Here is a 23533-nt window from a genome sequence, read left to right as displayed (position 1 = left end):
ACAGCCACCGGAACTGAAAACACTAGCGTCCTAATCGTAAGATTCACCATTGCTTTGTTTTTTTCCTCCATACTTTTTGGTTTCTTTTCTCTTCAAGAACCAAAAAAAAGTTAGGATCTTTAAGAAATTCAAGACTCCATTGTGAATTCTAAGGTAAGATTCACCATCTTCATCCTTCAAGCTTTCATTCAAACCCACTTTGGTAAGTTTTGGCCAAGTTTCACAAACCCAGGTTTAGTGGGGGTTTATGAGATTATAAGTTTTGGTTCGTTTTATGGGTTTTGACTGGTAAGAAAATGTTCTTGGCTTCTCCCTAAGGTTAAAAATGAGCTAACAACTCATTAAAATTATTTTGAATAGTTCAAGAGCAAGGAGAGACCTCCAAGGCTAGAGGCAAGGAAAAACTTACCCTTGGGGTGATTCAAAGGTGTTTTCAGTCACCTAAACTCAAGGTAACACGATTCTGACTTGTCCATACCACATGTAGTTCATTGTATATGCATTATGGTTTGTTTAGTTCATGAAGCATGCTAGAGTAATTTCTATGAAAATATTTGTATTTGTGTGTTGCAAGCATGAAAATTAGTACCTTTTGACCTCTAAGACACTAGATAAAACGTTAAACATGTTTTCTAGTCTTAGGGGAATTGTTGGGTTGATTTTTTGGGTGGTTCACAGGCTTAAGTAAGTCATTCCCAGAAAAAAGGATCGATCCCTAGACCAAAGGGATAGATCCCAAAGTTTCTGTCCAAGAAAGGATCAGTCCCTTTTCAAAAGGATCGATCCCTCAGGAAAAAAATCGATACCTCGACCAAAAGTATCGATCCAAAACTTTTTGTTGTGCATAGGATCGATCCTTCGGGGAAAAAGATCGATCCCTTGAAAGAAATGATCGATCTCTTCGTTGTTTTGCTCTATGAAAAAGGGTGAAATTGCATTCTTTAAGGGTCTGAAGTATTGAGAAATGTGGTCGTGACCTCAGCATGTTTGAATGAGTTCAATTTTGTCCATTAATTAATTTGCTTAAATACTTAAAGCCTTAATTTGGATATCATCGATAATGAACAACTAGACTAATAACATTACAAAATAAAGTGACATAAAACTAGCCTTTGTTAGATGCTCGGGACACGACTAGGAAACCTGAGTTACTCTAGTATTATGATGTTTGTCTGTTATGTTATGTTATGTTGATATCCTGATATCTTTTGTTTGGGTATGCATCTGATGCACGTAAATTTTGGGTCGTACCGATACGAATTTTGATGCACGTAAATTCTGAAATTGTACCTTATGCTCGATTAAGTAAGAGATGTGAGCTTTCGATGTACGTAAATTATGGACCTCCCCCGACCTCTAGAGGATCCGAGGTAGACTAAGGGCTTTAAGTTCCGATGCACATAAATTCTAGTTCTCACCTAAAGCTATCATGTTCTAGATAAGCTAGTGTGTTGTCTGATATGCACGTAATTCTTCTGACCACATTACTTGGCCTATCTCATGTTTGATATGTACTTATGCATGTTTATGACTCTGCATACCAACATGTTCATGTAGCGAATGCATGTAGTATCATTTAGTTATTTTTGTTGCACTGAGCTTTTGAGCTCATCGTATGAAATGCATTTTCGTACGCATGCTTGTTGAGGGGATCGCTGAAGAGGCTTTAACATTTTACATTCCAGACCAGAAGCTTAGCAAAGTATGATTTGAATTTATTTTAGATGACTTGTATTCAGTATAGACCTTGTATAATAATGTCATAACTCTATTCTGGATTTTTAAACTCTATGGTTATGTTGACTCATATATTTTGCCAACATTGGATTTGATTTCTGTTGCAAGTGTGATTTATTCTGATGTTAAAAATTGTTTTCAAATAAATTTTTGGGTTGACCATTTCGATGGTTCCGTATGGCATCGTAATCCATATATATTTGGTTCGGACTGAGTTAGGGTGTTACATTTAGTGATATTAGAGCATCTAGGTTTAGTCATTCCTAAGACCCGCGAGTCAGAGTCAGTAAGTGTCTGTGTGAGTACATGACCCTAGAGTGTCAATGGTACTTAAGATTTTGGAATGGCGATAGTGACCTCTCTTTTCCCTTATATTGCAGAGATCCGATATGGCTGATGATGATGTCCCTAGTTGAGAGGGCCAATAGGAGATTCGCACCTCCCTGGCTAGAGATTTTGGTGATGAGGTACCCCCGATTCTGAGTAGGGGATACCTACAGATGCAGGAGTCGATGAGGTGACCTTTTTCCGCAATCTAACCTCGACCCTTAGGCAGATCGTTCAAGATATTCTGAATCTGTCTGCTATGCCACCTCCCTCATCTGTACCCCTACTTCAATCGATCGCGGTGCCTCAAGAGTCTCCGATTGAAAGACTTCATCATTATAAGACGACCGATTTTTATGGATCTGGAGACAATGACCACATCTCCGCATACCAATAGCTTTGGGAGACGCTTCGTACTCTTCGTCAGTTGCACCTCACTCCCGAGGGCAATTTGGAGTGCATCACTGCCCTTCTAAAGGGTGACACAATTGACTGGTAGGAGAGTGTGGAGTTCGCGATGGAGCCAGAGAGACCCAACTAGGAGTACTTCTTGTCCGATTTCCATGAGAAATACATCGGGAGCTCATGTCGATGAATTGTTTGACCAGTTTTTGCACCTGACCCAGGAGGACAGAATCATACTCGAGCATGAGAAAGAGTTTCTCAGGCTTAGCAAGTACGCACCCGAGCTTATTTCGACTGAGGTTCACCACTGTAGAAGGTTTAGAGATGGCCTTCATTTGTATATTCAGACTCAGTTAGCAGTCAATCCCCCTCGCATATTTGCAAATTTGTCTCGCCATGCAAAGGCAATAGAGAGGATTTTGAACAAAAAGTTAAAAAAAATACAGCTTCTATTACGAGAATAAATTAAAAAAAAAAGGTTTGTGGGTACCTTCAACCTGCTACTATGAAAAAGGTTATTACATTTTACACCACTAGGCCTTTGGGGGTAAAAAACTCGGTACCTCTACATGACTTACGCTACTTATATTAAAGGGAAGAAAAAAAAAGAGATTATACAATAAAATTACAGGAAATAAATTATACCCCAACTTTAATGCTAGCTGGTAACTTGTATGACCGGGGGTGAGGACGATGAGTTATCGGTCTCGCCACCGGTGACCGTATGCGATTTGATATACGAGCGGGCAACATCCAGCATGACCTCTACCTCTTTCTTGTACTACACGTAACGAAGGTAAAAACATTAAAATGAAACATGATTATGATCGGCAAAGAGCATGGTTCGAGTGTTCCAATTAGAGCTATACTAACCTCGTTGATGGCGCCCGACTTGATTTTCGACTGCATCACGCACCATTTCTTAAAATGTGCACCTGCGAAAAATGTCATATTGGTCTAAATTGGAAATCAAGCAAAGGAAATACAAATCTCTTCATTTCTGGTTCTTCCTTCGTATGTGGTCAAAAAAGCGTTGTAAAGAGATGAAAGCCAACAGAAAACTTACCCACTTTTATATCTAACACGGACGAATTTTCACCATTGTTCTCCATACACCACCGGCAATGTACCTGATACATCATAAATGAAATACTCTCTAATAAATCTAGAAGTTCAGAGACAAATGTATGACAACGTAAATAGTTCTTCCTTTAAGTTAGAACAGCCACCGGAACTGAAAACACTAGCGTCCTAATCGTAATATCCAACTAATACTTACCTCGAAGTAGGTGCCGAATGGAACATCATGTGCCTGCTGTACAGTTTCAAAAACCTTGAAGAAGAAAGAAAATTGACTAAATTAAATTAAATGGGAAACAGTAGAATCAACGAAACCAAACAGAGAAAGATGCAAAATGCAATGACTTTTTAACAAAGAAATTGAGATGAGTCTAAGTTCATTAAATTAGAATTGACGAAATGGACGACAACGAGGTCGTACAAGCTTTTTCTTATCTGGTGATAAAACAGAATGTTGATATTCTGACATGGCAGTGTCTGGAGGACACATTGGACTGTTACAAATGGTTCTGAACGTAATCTCTCTCACTAGGCCATCATATTCGTCAGCGGCATGCCACTGTCCCATCTGAAAGTAACAGAGGAATATTAAATTCGAATTAAAGAATCGAAAACATAGGAGATGATTTAAGCATCCCAATATTTTCCCGTCAATTTCCAGTTAAAAACTCGTCAATCGGATTTTACAAAATCAGTATAGTCACTTTTAAAACTTGTGCATTATAAGAGCAGAATAACGCTAAAGGTTAATAGAATAAGCATGGAGGAATACTAAATGACCTTCGCTTACCGAAAGATTGGTATCCTTCCGTACCGAACGATACTCGTTAGTAAAACTAGAGCCGTCACTTAATAATATATTAAAGAACTGCTCAGCGGTGCATGGAAATACATCCTGCAGGAATAATTCACGAATCATAAATATACCGAGTCACAACATAATAAAACAGGAAAAGGCAGGAAAAGATGCGATGCATACGTTGAAGATACCAGCAAGAACTTCTTCTTTGATGAAAGCTTTCGATTTTTCAGGTTTAGATGCATTATCTTTGGGAGCCGTAGCTTTCCTTCTACTACCTCTAATAGAGGTGCTATGTGCTCGCAACGCAGATTCTGCCCTTTCCTACACGCCAACAAAATAAATGAAATAACAATTTCCTTGAATTGATAAATCGGTTTAAAAGGATATAATTTAAGCATAAATACACGCAAACAAGGGAAAAGATAAAAAAACAAAGGCATTAGTACAAATCAAAAGGTCTCCTTTTTCTCCTACCAGTATACACATCACCATAAATTATCCACACGACATTTCATATTTTCTACCTAGTGCAATACTTTGAAGAAATTGCTGCACAGCTACATTGGGTCTAAAAAGAAAAGGGACGGTCAACATTACTTCAATCAAGTTTATCGGGGTTTCCTTATGCACATACCTATGAAAAGGATCTCTGTGTTGGTCCTCCAAAATCATTACAGCCAAAGCAAACAAATTTGAGAAGAAAACAATCGGTTAAAATCATATTTGTAAAAAATATTATGTTTCTAAGGATGAGACTAATGTTTCTCATTGTATCAAACTAACAATAATCAGGACTACAGTTCAACAAAAGTTAAAAGAAAATGAAAGAATCAAAGAATAATTCATAGAGCATTGAGCATGGAAAAGAAAACCTTCTTTTCAGCTTCCAACATTGCATGGTAGTTATTTGCCGCACGCTGTAAAGCTCTTAGTGCATGATTCCTGTTCCAAAATGATGCAAATTTATACCTGACTCTACCTGAAAAAAAAATAACAGTAACATAAACAATCTTTACAGAACTCGTGCTAAAACCAACTCTCGCCCTTGCAAAATCAATTCTTCCTAATGATGTAAATAAACAAAATTTGATCTATAAGGGAACGATCTATGAATGCATAGATGAAGACATCAACCTGTACAAACGACCATAAATCCACATAATTTTCACAATAAGGAGTTCATTCAGAATGTAAAACCTTGCTTTATTAAGACCAAAAGAAAGAAAAGGATTTTTATTTCTACCAGGCAAATTTTTATGCCGTTCAATAAAAAATTAAGGAAAAAATCCCAATATGAAAAATGAAAATCAGCTAAATGCCAGTATACTGGTCAAAAAAGTATCCCCATAAAGCAACCAAAACCTCGCATTTGGTAAACTCGAGTTGGTACCAATAAATCAACGGTGCTCTTCTAGTTGAAATTACTAAAAGATATAAATCCCTCAAGCTTCCAAGAAATCAGGATAAAGAATATAGTTGCTCACCATCGGAGCTCCCCAATGGTGGTACACCATGCCCACCAGCACCCATCCGAAGAATAATTGTAATGGCAGGATTAATGAATGCATGCTGACTTCTACGAATCTGCAAAAACCAAATAAAATTATAAGCACGGAAACATAAAAAAAATATTCCATCATGGTCAAGACAATGCATGTAAGCATTTATAAAGTAATTCTTTTTAATGTCACAGAACTAAATTGAAGAAGTACAATTAGAAGAAGAAAGTTTACCTCGTCTATATCCCCCAATGGTATCACCACCTGCCATGTAAACAAATATTGTTAAGATTTGAAACACTGAGCATGTCCTTTCAGTTTATAATACCACAGAAGGTGTCAACTCTATACATTTTTTACCATCTCTACATGGTTTACTTGTTTTCCCTTCAACTAAGGGAAACGAGGAGATTTTATGTGAAGTTCACGTCTCAGGATTCTACTACTAGTAAACTCACCACTACCTTCAGCATATCTTTTGACAGGGTTACCAACACTCAATAGGCAAAACCTTCATAAATTATACAGCAATATGGCAATCTAACCTTCATTTGTTTGGAGAACACATTAGAATGGAAACAGATATGCCATGCGGAGACATACATACGACCATGGTACAAGAATGATCTCTCAAGTGCACATGAGTAACTATGCTCCACAACCTGAAAGAAACTGTCTGTTATCTAAAGTGCAGCTTGAAGTGATGAAATGGGATTGCCAAGAACTCCTACCTGTTAGTTTAATCATATAATGCTTAATTTAGTTAGATATACAGTTCAGGAAACTTGCCTCATCCGGAAGGAGGTTAAATATTGTTTGTAAAGGCCCTGGCTTTTGATGAACCACCGTAGGTCCCTGTTTATCTGAAGATATCCTTCTTCGAGAATTAGTTCCAGTATATCCATTTATACCCCTGTCAGTAGAATCAAACTATTCAACGACATATAGTGAATAAAAATAACTCCACCAGGAAGTATATATCATTAAGTGGGTTCAACCTAGGAAAAACGCTTAACACAAATATTCAATTTAAGACAGAGATACTGAAAGCTGCAAAATATACCTGGAACAATTCCCAGGGAGTTTTATAGTTTTAATATCTAGACAAACCTGAAAATCAGTGAAGCCTTTTATTGATCGTTATAAGTAGAAATATTGTAAAAGAGCCAGAAGATTGTGATAAATCTGGAACTTGGGAATAAAATATCACCTGTCCTGATGTGCTATCTAAGGTATGCCACACTGCATTACTTTGACCTTCACTGTCAACTGAAACAGTAACTGACCCGAGAACTGCACTCTTCCAAATTATATCCCAGTCATATATTGTCACATTTATCTGCAGGAGTAAGAAGGATTGTGTTAGACACTGTGTCACAAAAGAAAATAAAAAGGACTGTTAATTGAGGTCTCTCCATTTATTTGATTTTCTTGCAAATACACCCTTGATTGAATAACTCTCACTTATTTTTCAATAATTATGCAAGCCAATATTCAAATTACAATAAATAAAGTTCCCTAGATCACAATGCCAAGAATTAGGAGAGGAATACTGGCAGTTATATTATTTGGAAAATTCTTGATACCTGGCTTTGAAAAGAGAAAACATAACCACAATTTGTAGAAGCAACTAAAAGTAAAATTTGTACAACCAAGGATCAAAGTATGAATCCAATTGAAAATAACTCCTTTGATTCATAAAGGATGATTAAAGAATTTCAAAAAATAGCATGGTTGATATTCAATATATAAAAGTCCTATAAAGAAAAGGTTAAAGGGTGTTACTTGTAGAGATTAGATAAAAACAAAAAGAGAGAAAGAGGTGATCTTTCATCACTGGTAAGAGACTAAGCACATGAGCGCCCACGTAAAATGAAGATCAAAGAATATAAAAGAATGAAGAGGGCATTTTTTTAAACAAATCCACAGTCTCTCTCCAAAACTTGGAAGAAAAATCAATCGAACCATCACAAATATATATAGGACAAAACCATAGTTCAAAAGCTGCTATAGATCTGGCAGTCCAACCAAAAGAACTCTCACTAGTCACTTCACCTCAAGAATGAAAAAAATGTAAATCAAAGAAAGAAGATTACTACAATGCTGTTTGTTAGTGAAAGTATTTAACCAAAAGCACACAAGTCGAAATGGATCCACAGGGTGTATACAGCATAATGTTCCAAGAAGAAAGCAAAATGAAACATGTCGAATACCCATCTAAAACAATAAAAATCATAAAGTAAACCTGGACAGGAAGCTGATCTACAGAGAAATTGAACTCCTCTCCCCACATGGGGTTTCTTGAACCAGGGACCATTGAACTGCAACAGTAAGATGAGTAAATTCATTGGAACTTTACATCTATTATAAGAACTAAAAAAAGCCGAGGACTTATAAGGAAGTGAAAGGTGTATATCTCGTCATTTACTACTTTCTAGACAGGCATGGTGGAAAAGAACTGGCATGGTTATCCAGTCCAACTATATAATTTAAATAAGGCAAAAGGGTAACTTTTGCCCCTGCAGTAGACCCAGTTTATCACTTTCGCCCCCATCGTATTTTCGCATCAATTTATCCCTCGAAGTTGCTCGATTGCATCATTCTATAACCCTAACCCTAACTTAAAACCCTAAATCATAATCTATAAACCCTAAACCATAACCCTATTACCTCTAAACATTAACTTAGGGTTTATAATTTAGGGTTTTAAGTTAGAGGAAGGGTATAGAATGATGCAATTAAACAATTTTGAGAGCTAAATTGATGTGAAAATACGATAGGGGCGAAAATGATAAATTTGGTTTACTACAGAGGCAAAGGTGACTCTTAAGCCTTTTAATAATTTACCAAAACTGCTAGACTCATAAATTTAGTAACAATTTTGAAAGGTAAAGTTAACAAATAAGTTTGAAAATCCTTATGATCGAAAGGGGCAAAACTAAATTTAGTAATCTACTAAGGCCAAAATAGACCGAAGTACAAGGTGAGATGGGAATAACATGGAAAGGACAAAAAGAAAGGTAAAATGTTGCTTTCCCCTGCAAGTGCTTCGCACGTATGTTACTTGTATAGCTGACTGACAATCACGAAAATCTTAATCTTATATAACCAATTTTGCTAAATTGTTAGATGTCATCAACCTTTGGAAACTTGCACTGAGGACGAACAAAAACTAACCTGAATCTCTTTTCAGAACCACAAGTAATGATAGCATAAGGATCTGATGTTCCATTCAAGTTAGCACCAATGAGATTCTTAGCTGCCAGCAATTCAACCTTAAAACAAGAGCAAACGCAATCTCATTTTGGGTTCAAAACAAGACGCACTACATGAAATAAACTCCCAAGGTACCTTGACTAGATATGGAGAATTAGTTTGAAGATCTCCCTTAGACTGGACTATCTACAAAATAAGTGCACAACTGCATGTCAAAGAAGTGAAAAATTACTCCATGAAAAGAGCACATGCTCCGTTTTGTACTGTAATAGTGTGAGGTTGACAATGTTCAGATTTCCAGAGATGGGATTTAGTACAAAACAGATTTGCCCTCCATCAAAAGAAACCCCAATTTATGGAAGTTCTATTGACAGATGTAGTAAACATAAACTTCTGGCAAACTTGCTTAGAGAATTCACATGAAGAAACAAGTGGCCCCCAGTCTCTTCTTCAGTTTTGCACAAAAACATGTAGCGGAATGTACATTAACAACCCTAGTTATTTGTTTACACAGAGCGCCCAACATATAAAATATGGCAAACCGAGTAATTAACAAGAAATTAGGCACACACAAAAACAATATGAATCAACTGTCACAGACATCAATATATGTTGTCTTCTTGCGAATTTTACCAGGAAAAAATAATAACCAGCATAACAAGAAGAAATTAAGCAACATTGTGATCACACTGCAGAATTGTACTCTACTAGAAACCATATTGCCTACAAATAGTCTGTAAAGTTCCACACAAATGAGAATAAGAATGATAAGGAAACCCGATGAAAATTCACAGAAAAAGAACCTTTTTTCACCTAAAAACAAGCTACACACGATATAAATCAAATAATAAAGGGAATTAAAAGAACTTACTAACAAAATAAGGAAACATAGATTGAACATGTGTGTTAGAGGCACATTACTTCAAGAAATCAATAACAAGAAAGGCTTTAAATTTACATTAATACATAAAAAAGGAAAGAGTTCAAGACAGATACGAAAGAAATAAAAGAAGTTTACATGAAAATTCACAGAAACGAAACATCAAAATTCACTTTTAAAAAGTCAAAGAATTGACCTTGTCTTTATCGTCAAGAACTCCATCAGAGGTATTGTCCAAAAGCAGCGATCGATCACCGCCGTCGCCATCTCCGATTTGTAATGCAAAAAACCAATAAGAAACGATCACGAATACCGACGCCGCCGCCGACACTTTGATCTCCCACCATGACGGCACCAAATACTGAACCACCACCGCCGTTTCAATCGTCAGACACATACTTCGATCTAAAAAAATTACTCTTTCTTAATTTCAGTAATCACTGTCTATACGAGACCAAATTACAAACACTTCAATCAACATGTTGATTAAAATTCAAAAGGATTTAATATTAGGGTTTTAAATTTGTAATTTTCTTTTAAAAAAATTATTGGTTTTGGGAGTCAAAGATGGAGACTTTTGGACTGGATAAAATGACTTGAATTTGTAATCTGGATTTTATGGATTTGTTTTGGCATCATACATCTACTTATAAATTTATAAATATATTTATTAAGCATTTTATGTTCTTAATGTTTTGTATTCTTTTATATTCAAAGTATTATAAATTTATAAAAGTTTTACAAGTTATAATTCGTTTTATATAAATTTCAACTTTTTAAGTATTTATTGTTTTTTTTTTTTTGATAATTTTAATTTTATTATCAAAGTTGCAGAATTTTGCTACATAAAAATCCCATCACTTGGACAATGGGAAACCTATTTACGACAAAATTAATGGTCTACACCCCAACTATTACAGATGTAAGTATTGATACTATCTACTCTATTTATATTCCTTCCCCTTAACTGGATACATATGATCTCCTTAATTGAACTCAGAATTTCATTCTCGCTTCTTTTGCTTCCTCGGTACAGTCTTATATTTCTTTCCTCCCATACGGAATAGATTAAAGCGCACCAAGCTAGTTTCAAGGTAGTAGTGAGGAGGGACTTTCCTTTCCAAGCACTACCGGCCCAGTCTATCATGCTTATCCAAGGTAAAGCAGGGGTGTTTAAGCCCGAGAGGTTCAGAATAGTCTTCCATAAGGAAACTACCATAGAGCATTCACTAAATAGATGGTTTCTTGTCTCCATTGCATCGTTGCAGATTATGCAGGAAACATCGGTAACGATTCCCATTCGTCGCAGTCTCTCCCTAGTTGGGAGTCTATCCAGGAGAGCCATCCATGTTATAATGCTATGTTTCGGGACGTGTAGAGGAAACCATATCAATTTGTGCCATGAGACTTTATCTCCTTTCACCCGCAATTCTTTCCAGAAAGCTGTTATCTTTGTAGCTCATTTAGATAAAACAGGGATTGCAGATGCCCTTAGTTTAAGTAAGCGCCTGATACACCAACTGGGGTTTGTTTTCCCACACGCTATTCATTCATATTTTTAAAATTTATCATAACGATTTGATTTTAAATATAAATTTATTCTATATACGAATGAAATTGTTGTATCTTTCCATCTAAAATCTAGTTAATTTCTAAGTCAATTAAATTTAATTCAATTGATATTATTATTATTATTATTATCAGTATGATATAAAAAAATACAATATTAGATGTATTTAAACATTCAAATATTTTTCTATTTATGGATATAATTTTTTTTGTTTGAAATATAATTAGATGCTCATATTGATGTGAATAACTTAAATTGTTTCTTAATTATATTTAGATATAAAATTCGTATGTCTCGACTAATCACGTCAATACTTTACATAAATATAGATGATATGACCGAATGACAATGAAATAATGTTTAATATACGTACATGTATGATATTAAAGTGTATGACATCTTTAGCGATGGTTGATATATGTACTATTCGGAATTATAATAGCATCGTGTAGGCACACACTTTTTCCTCCATCTAGGTTTAAAGAGGTTTTTAATGAAACCCTACCGATATTTTTGTTTTGCATGTGTTACAATTAAATTATACAAAACGCCTTTAAAAAATGATATTGATAATTATATATAAGATATCAAATTGATAGCATCTATAAATATCAAATTTATTACAAACCAAGCATGTGATGTACCGACAGAAGACTATTTTGCTTTTTGACAATTAAGATATGGATGAGTTATTAACACCATTAAAAGAAGAAAAAAATAATGTTTCTTTCATGTTTCGTCGTTTCTGACTGGACAAACCACATGTTCCACGAGAGGCAAAAATGGGCATCCATGTTTCGGCTATAAATATCATACCAAAATGGTGAAGCAGAATCACAACTACTTACACCAACTTAGAAGAGTGAAAATGGCATCCGAAATGACATTGGTATTGCCCAGGTTTGTGGCTCTGAAAGGAGACAATGGTCAGTATATGTGCGTTGTTGAATTCAATGGGCGACCACATTTGCAGTTTACAGCCAGTGATATCAGTGATCCAAATGTAGCTATGGAAATCTTGCCTGCAAACGATGGGAACGTCGGCATCAGGCATATTTCTTCAGGTAAATTTTGGAATTTGGGTTACAATGATTATATTTTGGCAGATGCAGATAAAACTAGCGATTCCGACAACAACACCTTGTTTCGACCCTTCAAAGTTAACACCAAATCAATTGCTTTTATAAACCTCGGCAACAATCAGTTCTGTAAGCGCTACAGTACAGGCTCTTTGATGATCAGCGACTTCAAAGCAAACATCGATATTACAGACTTTTTTGCTCGGCTAAAGGTGGAAGAGACTGTCACCAAGAGGGAGATTTCTAATATCAAATACCGCCTCGATAAATCCAGGGTCTACGACAATGAAACCGTAGTTTTGGTTGAGAATCCTATAATCAACCGTAACCCCAATTCGAGCACTCCAGTGGCCTTGACGCTCAGCTATGAAGATGTCAAGTCTAATATATGGAAGACTAATCTTTCGCTCAAGTTGGAGGCGAAAGGGACCTTCGACATCACCAGCTTTCCGATCATCGTTGACGGTGGGAGGGTCCAATCACTCAATCAAGGACAAAGAGGAAATGAGTTGGACGAGACCATGATTACGACCACAATAAAGAAAGTTGTGCACAAATTTGATGTGCCTCCCAACACTAAGGTGGTGCTGAGTTTGACTGCAACAATGGGCAAGTGTGATGTTCCCTTCACATTCACGCAACGTGACACTCTGATCAACGGGAACACTTACACAACTGAAGTGGAAGATGCCACTTACACTGTTTCTAATTACTACAACCTCCAATTTCAGACCAGAGAAGAACCGATTGACGCCTAGCTAGGGCATAACATAAGCACACACTGTCTGTTTGTGTGCATCTACTGGATAAAATAAATTAGTGCTCCTTTCATGGAACTTAATGTGTGTTTTCCTTTTATGTATTAATAAATCTCATGTACTTTTAATGTGGGTTTACCCCACAAACTACTTCTATCATGAGAATAAATAAAAGAAATTATGTGTGTTATGCAATCAACTGTTTTTTCTTTTGCATCTTTCCTTCACAGGTTCTTTGTCCTAAAATAAAACAGTAAACGCTAACCACAGCAATTACCACCATGCTTTAACCATGTTGTCTTTTTACATATCAGATTTGGCAAAATAATCAGCTAAATTATTATACTTTGTCATCAAATAATTGAAACGAGTTTTCTATTAATTTTTAATAAATTGAATTGAAAACTCTAATAATTATTTCCTTTTTTTTCCTTATGTTGTTTCGCTCTTAATGAATTGAACTGAAAATTGAATTGAAACGAAGCATCTTAATCTGCTTCACTATTAAATTTTCTTATGACATTACCTTTTTTTTATTTCTTTGATGTATATAAAGTATAAAGGTCAAGAAAATATGAGGAAGAACATCATGGATATGTTTCATATTGCCTCAAGACTTAAAACACTTAAGATTGAGTTTTTCTGAAAAATTATTTGCTCTTATGATTCAGTACCGCTTCCTATAGAGTTTAATCAACTCAAATGGATAAATGAACTCTAAATTAGTTCATTTTTCATTGTATGCAAGAGGATGAAATATTTTGACGCATAATAAATTTGAAAGTACTAATTTGAAAAGTGTATATAAAAGTGAAAGCAAAAATAAAATCAAAATACAGTTGTTAAGGGTCCAACTCAAAAGAGACAACAATATGTTAAAAAAGATTTTTCTCTTTTGTAATAAATTAGGACATTAAGCTAATGCTTTGATTATTCTGAGTGATTTAAGGGTTATAAGTTTTATTATCTCGTAACTAACAATATTTTTTTGGTGAGACTTATAACATTATTTTTGAGGATGTTAAGTTTGAATAGAGAAATATAGGTTTGAGGCATTATTTTTGAGGTGGAACTGGATTATAACGCGATTCATATTATCATTTGTGATGATATTCATGTGTTCATACATATCGTCATCAAGAAATTAATCTAGGACCTCAACAAGAAACAACAACCTCAAAGAACAAGTGTCATTAAGAAGATCCACGAGATGAGAGAAATGTTATATTTAAATGATTATGTTTTATTTCTCTAAGAAATAATGATGATAGTAGATGATGGAGGATGATCTAATAAACTTTTGTCGTGTTATAAAAGTTCCTACACTCAAAAGTCGATTAATTTCATGTAAGAAGAGTAAAATTCTTTACAAGATAATGTTTAAGAACTTGTCTCATTACTTGAATGTGCAAAGCTGATTGGTTGTAAATAGATTTCATATACTTAATAAATAAAGAGCTTAATGTATATTCAGGTTTGTACACATTTAGACACAACATATAATTTTAGGATATTAAGTAGATATTTAAACAATTTGGGTATGAATCGTTGGATATCAGCCAAATTGATTCATACGATACATTTAAGAACAAAATATTATATGCTCACATATCGAATATCTATCTATTAATAAATCTCATGTACTTTTACTATGGGTTTACCCAAAAACTACTTCTATCATGAGAATAATAATAATAATAAATTATGTGTGTTATGCAACCAACTTCTTTTATTTTCAAACTTATTTCTCCGCTGGATATATATATATGTAACCCCCTAGACCCGGCCTATGCGTTTCGACTAAGTCTAGTGGATCACATTATGATTCTTAAAGACATTTTCTGAAACCGTTATTCAATCAATGTAAAATCACATTATAAATGACATGAAATTATAATAAATTATATTATCAAAACCCAACTTGTAAATATAATACCAATAAGTAATAAATTAATTTAAAACAGGTCTTCAAAATCAAAATCACGATAAACCGAACAGTAATAGCAAAAGTGTCATCATCATAAAATACGATACTTTAAAATAAGGTCCATGTCACCAAAATAAAGTCAACTTGCAAGATAAAATATTACAATCAGGTATACTTCAAGAGATATGTTGATCCTCCAAGTGCTCGTACCGAAGTATCTAACCAACATTATCTGAAAGGGGGAAAAACATTTTCGAAAGGTGAGCTAGGCTCAGTGTGTCCCAATATTACCTTAAAATCACAATAGGTACATTAAACAAATCATAGTCCAGTAAATCTCATAAATTCATAAAAGAGTTTAACTTTTGAAAATCATAGTTTAAACTCTTTTCTTGTACACCATCAGTAGTTCCCAAAACTATTTTCCATATAGCTTACTTTAAGCACACAGCAAAAAGAAAGTCAACCTAAGGATAAGCTTTAGAGCTTGTATCCTTAAGCCCGTAAGTCCAAGTCCATATAGCTTACCCTAAGCACACAGTAAGGGAAGCCAACCTAATGTATCTTGGGGCCCCAAGAGTCACATTAGGCCTGTTCTGTTTATTAGCTTGATCAGAGCTATACTATTGTAATTCAATCCAAAAGTTCAATTGCACCGTGACACAAATTCCATAAATCATCACATTAAATTGGTGCATCAATAAAACAGTAACCAAAGAACTCAATGTACCTCATATTAAAACCAATAAAACAGTTCAGTATAAGTAGGGAACACACCTCGATAATAGGTTCAAATAGTAGATCTACTGATTGCTGGTCTCACCACGCTCTGTTACAGTTTTCAAACCTAATTTATAATAACACTATATTACTAATGGGTAACATAAATAAATCTTTAAAATCATAAAATTTACGGGTCTTACGGTTGAATACTGGCACACGTGGTTTAACTGATCTAGAAGAGCTGGGTCGAGCTGTCGAACGATCCGGAGAGTCTCTTGTACCTTCAAACAATAATAATTTATCAGCCCCAAATCTTACTTAATTGTTCAAAGCTAAAATTCTTAACTATATAAGCATTTTCTGGGTTTGACTTTCAATTTGGAGGGTTTCGAGTCTGAATTTGGCCAAACGGATTGCGGAATCGGAATCAGGACGTCGAAAAACATAAAGTATGACTTTTCAAAAATTTAAATTCTTGGTCAAAGTCAAAGTTAACCACTTTGACCGTCGATATGGAGGCCTTCGGGTTCGAATTTGGCAAAACGGACTGTGAAAATGGATTCGGCACGTCGAAAACTATCAGGATAAGTATACTCGAAAAAGATTTACGATCGTTTAAGGGTCGGTCAAAGCCATTTAAGGTTCTGGTCAAAGAAAGTCAATGGTCAACGGTCAACGGTCGGGTCGGTCGGGTCAAACCGGTTCAGACCGGTCAAACCGGTTTGCAGCAGCTCACTCTCCCTACGGCGGCGCGTGCGGCGCGTGGGGCCTCCTCCGGGGCTCTAAAAATTACGGAAAAATTTCTAAAAATTATTTTGAGCGATTTCGAGATACTTACAACGATCGGTTCAAATTTTTGAACGGCAGAGAGCTCGAATCTCAACTCGGCCGAATCTTTGACTGCTCCACCTCCTCACGCGCCGCCGTCGACGGCGAACAAGGTTGACACCGGCGGACTCGAAACGGCACAAGGAACACGATGGTGCAGGAGGTGTCGTAAATGGAGCAACGATCGGCGGTGAATTTAAGATTTTCCCGGCGATAGAGCTAACAAAAACGTCGAGACTTTGACTGTAAATTCCCGACGTTTGGCAGCGTTTCGTTTCAATTAAATTGAAGGATTTGTTCCACGCTCGATGTTGAACACAACGGTGGTTTTAAAACGACGACCAGAATTCGGACGGCGTCGGAATCGGGGTTGGAAATGGCGTAGGGGAAAGGAAAATTGGGAGCATTTTGGTTCTGAAAATCAGAACCAAATGCACGCTTATAATCACCCAAAGCTGCCGACAGTTTTAGGGTAAATTCAGGGTTTGGTCCCTAGATTTCCTTTACTTCTAAAATGGCATATAAACTTTCATAAATTTTAATTTAGTATCCAAAACTATTCACCAATTTTCACAATTAACCTCCAATTTCAATTAAATATTATTTTGTAAATATTAGGGTTGTTACAATTCTCCCCCTCTACAAGAAATTTCGTCCTCGAAATTTACCTTATGAGAACAGTTGAGGAAACTGAGCCTACATTGACTCCAATGTCTCCCAAGTAGCTTCTGAGAGGCCTCGGTTACTCCATTGAACTTTGACCATTGGAATACGCCTATTCCGAAGAACTCGCTCATCTCTTTCTAAGATCTGGATAGGCTCCTCCTCATATGACAAATCAGGTCTCAGCTCTACATCCTCAACCTGAATGATGTGATCTAGATCTGGATGATATCGCCTCAACATTGATACATGAAAGACATCATGTATACGACTGAGTTGGGAAGGCAACTCAAGCTGATATGCAACAGGTCCTACCTTCTTCAAGATACGAAATGGTCCAATAAATCTTGGACTCAATTTACCCTTACGCCCAAATCTCAGTACTTTCTTCCACGGTGATACCTTTAAAAAGACCTGATCACCAACCTCAAATTGTATATCTTTCCTTCTCTGATCTGCATAAGACTTCTGCCTATCAAATGCCTCTTTCAAACAGTCACAGATCAATCTGACTATTTCTTTCGTCTCTCGCACTAACTCAGGTCCCAAAGTCTTCCTATCACGCAACTCAGTCCAACAGATCGGAGTGCGACATTTACGCCCATAGAATGCTTCGTAAGGTGCCATACGAATGCTGGTCTGATAGCTGTTATTGTAAGCAAATTCAGCCAACGGCAAAAAGTTCTCCCAGCTACCATGAAAATCGATTACGCAACCCCGCAACATATCCTCCAGTATCTGAATCACTCTCTCAGATTGACCATCAGTTTGTGGATGAAAGGATGTACTATAATCCAATCTTGTTCCCAAAGCCGTATGTAGCGCCTTCCAAAATCTCGAAGTAAATCTCAGATTAATTTCTTGATGACGACATGTATGAACACATAAATATCATCAACAGTGATAATACAAATCGCGTTATAATCCAGTTCCACCTCAAAAGTAATGCCTCAAACCTATATTTCTCTCTCTAAGCTCAACATCCTCAAAAATAATGTTATAAGTCTCACCTAAAAAACATTTCTAGTTATGAGATAATAAAACTTATAACCCTTAAATCACTTAGAAAACCAAAGTTGTAGCTTAATGTCCTAATTTATTACAAAAGAGAAAAATCATTTTTAACATATTGTTGTCTTTTTTGAGTTGGACCCTTAACAACTGTATTTTGATTTTATTTTTGCTTTTATTTTTATATACACTTTAAAATTAGTACTTCCAAATTTATATGCTTCAACATTTCTTCCTTTTACATACAATAAAAAATGAACTCATTTAGAGTTAATTTCTCCATTTGAGTTGATTAAACTCTAAAGGAAGCGATACTAAATCATAAGAACAAATATTTTTTTTCAGAAAAACTCAATCTTAAGTACGTGCTTTAAGTCTTGAAGCAATATGAAACATATCCATGATGTGTTTCCTCATATTTCATCAACCTTTATACTTTATATACATCAAAGAAATAAAAAAACGTGATGTCATAAGAAAAATTAATAGTGAAGCAGATTAAGATGCTTCGTATGGATGTCTTCGGGCTTATTTTGCATCCACTGTACGTGAATTTTATAATAAATAGAATTATTAATGCGCTGAGAAAACAAAATATAAATAATAAAACTATACCTATTTTTCTCTGTCTTTATTATATTACAAAACCTAAACATGTGTTTTAGTTTAAACGTAAGTTTCATGCATACGTCTTTATTATATTATCAAATGAAAACTTCTTTATCTAATATTATCAATTGTATTCATCGTTTTCGTTAGGATCAATAGTTGTTAATAAAAAAATTATAATATCTAAACGTGAGAATAAATGAAGTATTAAATGAATAATTTATCTTTATGATTAAAAATATTGATGATTTTAATATTTTTACATTTAAATTAATAAAATTAGCTGAGACTTATACACTCATAATTTGGACTTGAGTTTGAACACTTAAAAACCCAAGTTGGGACCATTGCCGGCACCGTCAATACCTCTTCTGACATCAATGCTTAGCTTTAATTTATTTAAAACTTCAAATGAAAACATTTTTTTAATATCGTTCATATTCATTGTTTCATCATCATCAATAATTGTTAATAAAAATTAATATAACACATGGAATGATTGTAAAATCCAAGGAAGCACGTTTTCCGCGCCTTGTTTTCGTTGTTTTTTCATTAACGGTTAAGGCTTTTTTTCTAGAGAGAAGACCAGAATTCAATTTGACGCAGGTTAGTGAAGATGTAAATTTAAGAGAAAATTGAAAAGTAGAAAACATAATTTGATTGAAAGTAAGGAGTCTATTCTATTTTGTGTTGATTGAATAGGTTTTTTACTATGTAATTTTTTTCGTAATCAGGTAATTATCCTCGTAAATAGATACTAACTATTAGGGTTAGATGTCAAGTTATTCATGGAGATTCCTCTTATATTATTCTATTTTCAACATTAGTGTAAATTTTCATCTTTTGTCAGTGATTTAACTCGAAAGGATTTTTCAAGTAAAATCTTAGTTTTATTTTATTGTGTGATCATTATGTTTGTCATTATCTTTTAAAAAAATTGATATGAGAGCGCATATGTTGCTTGTTTCGATCATGATAATGACATCCTTGAAGCATAAATGAAGAAAAACACAGAAGCAAAGAGGTCGTTCAAGAAGGCTCAACAAGAAGACAGATTTTCAAATGTGTTGCTTTCGGTATCAGTCTTTAAAAATGGTAAAAGAACAATTCGACGTCAAAAGCATTCCGATCATCGGTGATGGTGGGAAGGTCGAATTGTTCGAACTGGACCAACGACAGATTGAGTTGGATGAGGCCAGGATAATCTACCGAGGGCTATCGGGTACGAATTACGTGGTTTGAATCCGATTTCCATGTCACAGACAAATCTACTGAGGCGGGGGTTATTTTCACGTCCCGAGTATTTCTTCTCCAAATGATCAGAGGGATATTATTGCCGGACAAATCCGATAATTTGGCGCACACCTAGTATCTACGATATTTGGACAACTTCGATGTGTGCTGGAATACTAGTTGGGGCTCGACGATTTTGCCCTTTCTTTACCGGAAGCTTTGCAAGGCAGCAACTGTCCAGCGTGGTCGAAAAGCCGATGTAGCAGACTGTCTGTTACTGCTGTAGACACCCGTTTTCGTCTGAAGTTATTTTACGGTTCTTATTAATAGTATGATGTAATATGATATATATATATAATATAATATATAGTTCTTTTTTAAAATATATAGTTTTGAACATATATATAGTATATATCATTTTTGAAAAAAATATAGTTTTTTAAAAATATATAAGTATATGTACATATTTAATTATTATATATAATATATTATTATTATTATATTATTAATTTATTTTACTTTGTTTTGTTGGTCCAATCCAAGTCTGGTCCAGTCCAAAAGAATCCAACAAGGGTCCAAATACAAAATCCAACCGAAGCCTGACCCAACAAGCATGGTTACTCTGGGAGCATGGTTACTGAATTCATTGCAATTATATCAGTTGGAGATTACTTGATGATTAAATTTATTTAGGTAAGAAATTTTATGGAGCAAGGATTCTTAGTGATCGAATTTGTTTTCTTTATAAATATAGAATATGTTTTAGACTTTAGAATTACGAAAAAAAATTATTTTAGGGGATGTAATTCCTTTTGTGATTTCTGTAATTATCGGGGTTTATATTTCAGAGATGTGTTTTATAGGAATGATAGGAAATTGTTTGGGATCTTACATCTTGGGTTAGTGAAACAAGTTTGGCTTTGCTGATTTCTATTGTATACATGATGAAACCAACAGCCAATCCAGGGAAGGATATAAGCAGCACTAAAAAACTATCTTCTTGTAAGGATCCCTATTCCAGGTGGCCTCCAAAAATTTTAAAATTGATTAAAATGTTAAGCATCCCTGATGGAATATATTCAAGATATGTAAGCAGTGTTTTACTGTAACGAGAGATATGGAAGATCCCTTGGAATATGAAAAACCCAGTTGGAATATATTCGACTTTGTCCATCCTCTGCTTAACTCGTCTGTTACCATTAATACAAGTCTTCAAAGGGGTGCTGAGTGGATTAATGCAATTCAAATTTTAATAATATATGTACATCAACCTCAATGTCACGTGTTTGTTGTTGGAATTTAATATAATAAATTAATGCTATTAAAAATATATATACTAAATTAATTTAATTATTTGTATACAAATATCAAAACGGTTGGAAAACAAGTAGTTCAAATAAACGAGAATTAGTTTTTCGTGGTAAGCAGTTTGATATCGCTTAAACAAAATTTCTAGTTCAAATCATTGTATATGCAGAAAATCCCTGCTGGGAGATCTACCCACCAAAGTTAATTTAATATATATACTATTTTAATCTTGACAATTAAGATATGGATGAGTTATTAACACCATTAAAAGAAGAAAAAAATAATGTTTCTTTCATGTTTCGTCGTTTCTGACTGGACAAACCACATGTTCCACGAGAGGCAAAAATGGGCATCCATGTTTCGGCTATAAATATCATACCAAAATGGTGAAGCAGAATCACAACTACTTACACCAACTTAGAAGAGTGAAAATGGCATCCGAATTGACATTGGTATTGCCCAGGTTTGTGGCTCTGAAAGGAGACAATGGTCAGTATATGTGCGTTGTTGAATTCAATAGGCGACCACATTTGCAGTTTACAGCCAGTGATATCAGTGATCCAAATGTAGCTATGGAAATCTTGCCTGCAAACGATGGGAAAATCCGCATCAGGCACATTTCTTCAGGTAAATTTTGGAATTTGGGTAACCCTGATTTTATTTTGGCAGATGCAGATAAAACTAGCGATTCCGACAACAACACCTTGTTTCGACCCTTCAATGTTAACACCAAATCAATCGCTTTCCTAAACCTCGGCAACAATAAGTTCTGTAAGCGCTACAGTGCAGGCTCTTTGATGATCAGCGACTTCAAAGCAAGCATCGATATTACAGACTTTTTTGCTCGGCTAAAGGTGGAAGAGACTGTCACCAAGAGGGAGATTTTTAATATCAAATACCGCCTCGATAAATCCAGGGTCTACGACAATGAAACCGTAGTCTTGGTTGAGAAACCTGTAATCAGCCGTAACCCCAATTCGAGCACTCCCGTGGAATTGACGCTCAGCTATGAAGATGTCAAGTCTAATATATGGAAGACTAATCTTTCGCTCAAGTTGGAGGCGAAAGGGACCTTCGACGTCACCAGCTTTCCGATCATCATTGTCGATGGGAGGGTCCAATCACTCAATCAAGAACAAAGAGGAAATGAGTTGGACGAGACCATGATTACGACCACAATAAAGAAAGTTGTGCACAAATTTGATTTGCCCCCCAACACTAAGGTGGTGCTGAGTTTGACTGCAACAAAGGGCAAGTGTGATGTTCCCTTCACATTCACGCAACGTGACACTCTGATCAACGGGAACACTTACACAACTGAAGTGGAAGATGCCACTTACACTGTTTCTAATTACTACAACCTCCAATTTCAGACCAGAGAAGAACCGATTGACGCCTAGGGCATAACATAAGCACACACTGTCTGTTTGTGTGCAACTACTGGATAAAATAAATTAGTGCTCCTTTCATGGAACTTAATGTGTGTTTTCCTTTTATGTATTAATAAATCTCATGTACTTTTAATGTGGGTTTACCCCACAAACTACTTCTATCATGAGAATAAATAAAAGAAATTATGTGTGTTATGCAATCAACTGTTTTTTCTTTTGCATCTTTCCTTTATGTGTGTTATTCAATTTTTAATAAATTGAATTGAAAACTCTAATCATTATTTCCTTTTCTTTTTCTTATGTTGTTTCGCTCTTAATGAATTGAACTGAAAATTGAATTGAAACAAGCATCTTAATCTGCTTCACTATTAATCTTTCTTATGACATTATTATTTTTTATTTCTTTGATGTATATAAAGGTCAAGGAAATATGAGAAAGCACATCATGAATATGTTTCATATTGCTTCAAGACTTAAATCACTTAAG

General features: G+C 35.1%; 3 protein-coding genes across 4 annotated transcripts; 2 read left to right on the top strand and 1 right to left on the bottom strand.

Annotated features, from left to right (window-relative positions):
• Nucleotides 1-3081: 3081 nt before the first annotated feature.
• On the bottom strand, nt 3082-10533 carry LOC120115157 (BAG-associated GRAM protein 1-like). 2 transcript variants are annotated; one of them, XM_039135928.1, is made up of 18 exons: nt 10143-10533; nt 9202-9252; nt 9028-9125; nt 8096-8171; nt 7061-7189; nt 6914-6960; nt 6640-6763; nt 6396-6512; nt 6085-6114; nt 5836-5935; nt 5224-5330; nt 4529-4672; nt 4340-4444; nt 3971-4117; nt 3749-3802; nt 3536-3599; nt 3343-3404; nt 3082-3250 (listed from the first exon to the last, which is right to left on the bottom strand). In XM_039135928.1, exons 1-18 carry the CDS (start codon nt 10341-10343, stop codon nt 3128-3130), a joined length of 1779 nt encoding a protein of 592 aa, XP_038991859.1. In that variant the 5' UTR covers nt 10344-10533; the 3' UTR covers nt 3082-3127. The 2 variants fall into 2 exon arrangements, with proteins under 2 accessions (XP_038991859.1, XP_038991860.1); XM_039135929.1 differs by having other exon boundaries at nt 3083-3250; nt 9202-9271; nt 10143-10269.
• Nucleotides 10534-12384: 1851 nt separating this feature from the next.
• LOC120115204 lies at nt 12385-13353 on the top strand. Its single transcript, XM_039135970.1, has one exon. It carries the CDS (start codon nt 12385-12387, stop codon nt 13351-13353), a length of 969 nt encoding a protein of 322 aa, XP_038991901.1.
• An 8733-nt stretch (nt 13354-22086) lies between these two features.
• LOC120115203 lies at nt 22087-23055 on the top strand. The gene has a single exon (XM_039135969.1). It carries the CDS (start codon nt 22087-22089, stop codon nt 23053-23055), a length of 969 nt encoding a protein of 322 aa, XP_038991900.1.
• The last annotated feature ends 478 nt before the right edge of the window (nt 23056-23533 follow it).

Source organism: Hibiscus syriacus, unplaced genomic scaffold (genome assembly GCF_006381635.1).
Source record: "Hibiscus syriacus cultivar Baekdansim isolate YM2019G1 unplaced genomic scaffold, ASM638163v2 tig00110258_pilon, whole genome shotgun sequence".
In the NCBI taxonomy this organism is placed as follows: Eukaryota; Viridiplantae; Streptophyta; class Magnoliopsida; order Malvales; family Malvaceae; genus Hibiscus; species Hibiscus syriacus.
This window is presented reverse-complemented; position numbering and strand designations above follow the sequence as displayed.

Bases quoted from the DNA above. Each gene is read 5' to 3' on its own strand.
- LOC120115204 (XM_039135970.1), top strand. From the start codon at position 12,385: ATGGCATCCGAAATGACATTGGTATTGCCCAGGTTTGTGGCTCTGAAA.
- LOC120115157 (XM_039135928.1), bottom strand. From the start codon at position 10,343: ATGTGTCTGACGATTGAAACGGCGGTGGTGGTTCAGTATTTGGTGCCG. The intron at 6,764-6,913 runs GTATATTTTGCA...TTCTACTGACAG, and splicing joins CTCCCTGGGAATTGTTCCAG to GGGTATAAATGGATATACTG. The intron at 6,513-6,639 runs GCAAGTTTCCTG...AGTTTCTTTCAG, and splicing joins TTAACCTCCTTCCGGATGAG to GTTGTGGAGCATAGTTACTC.
- LOC120115203 (XM_039135969.1), top strand. From the start codon at position 22,087: ATGGCATCCGAATTGACATTGGTATTGCCCAGGTTTGTGGCTCTGAAA.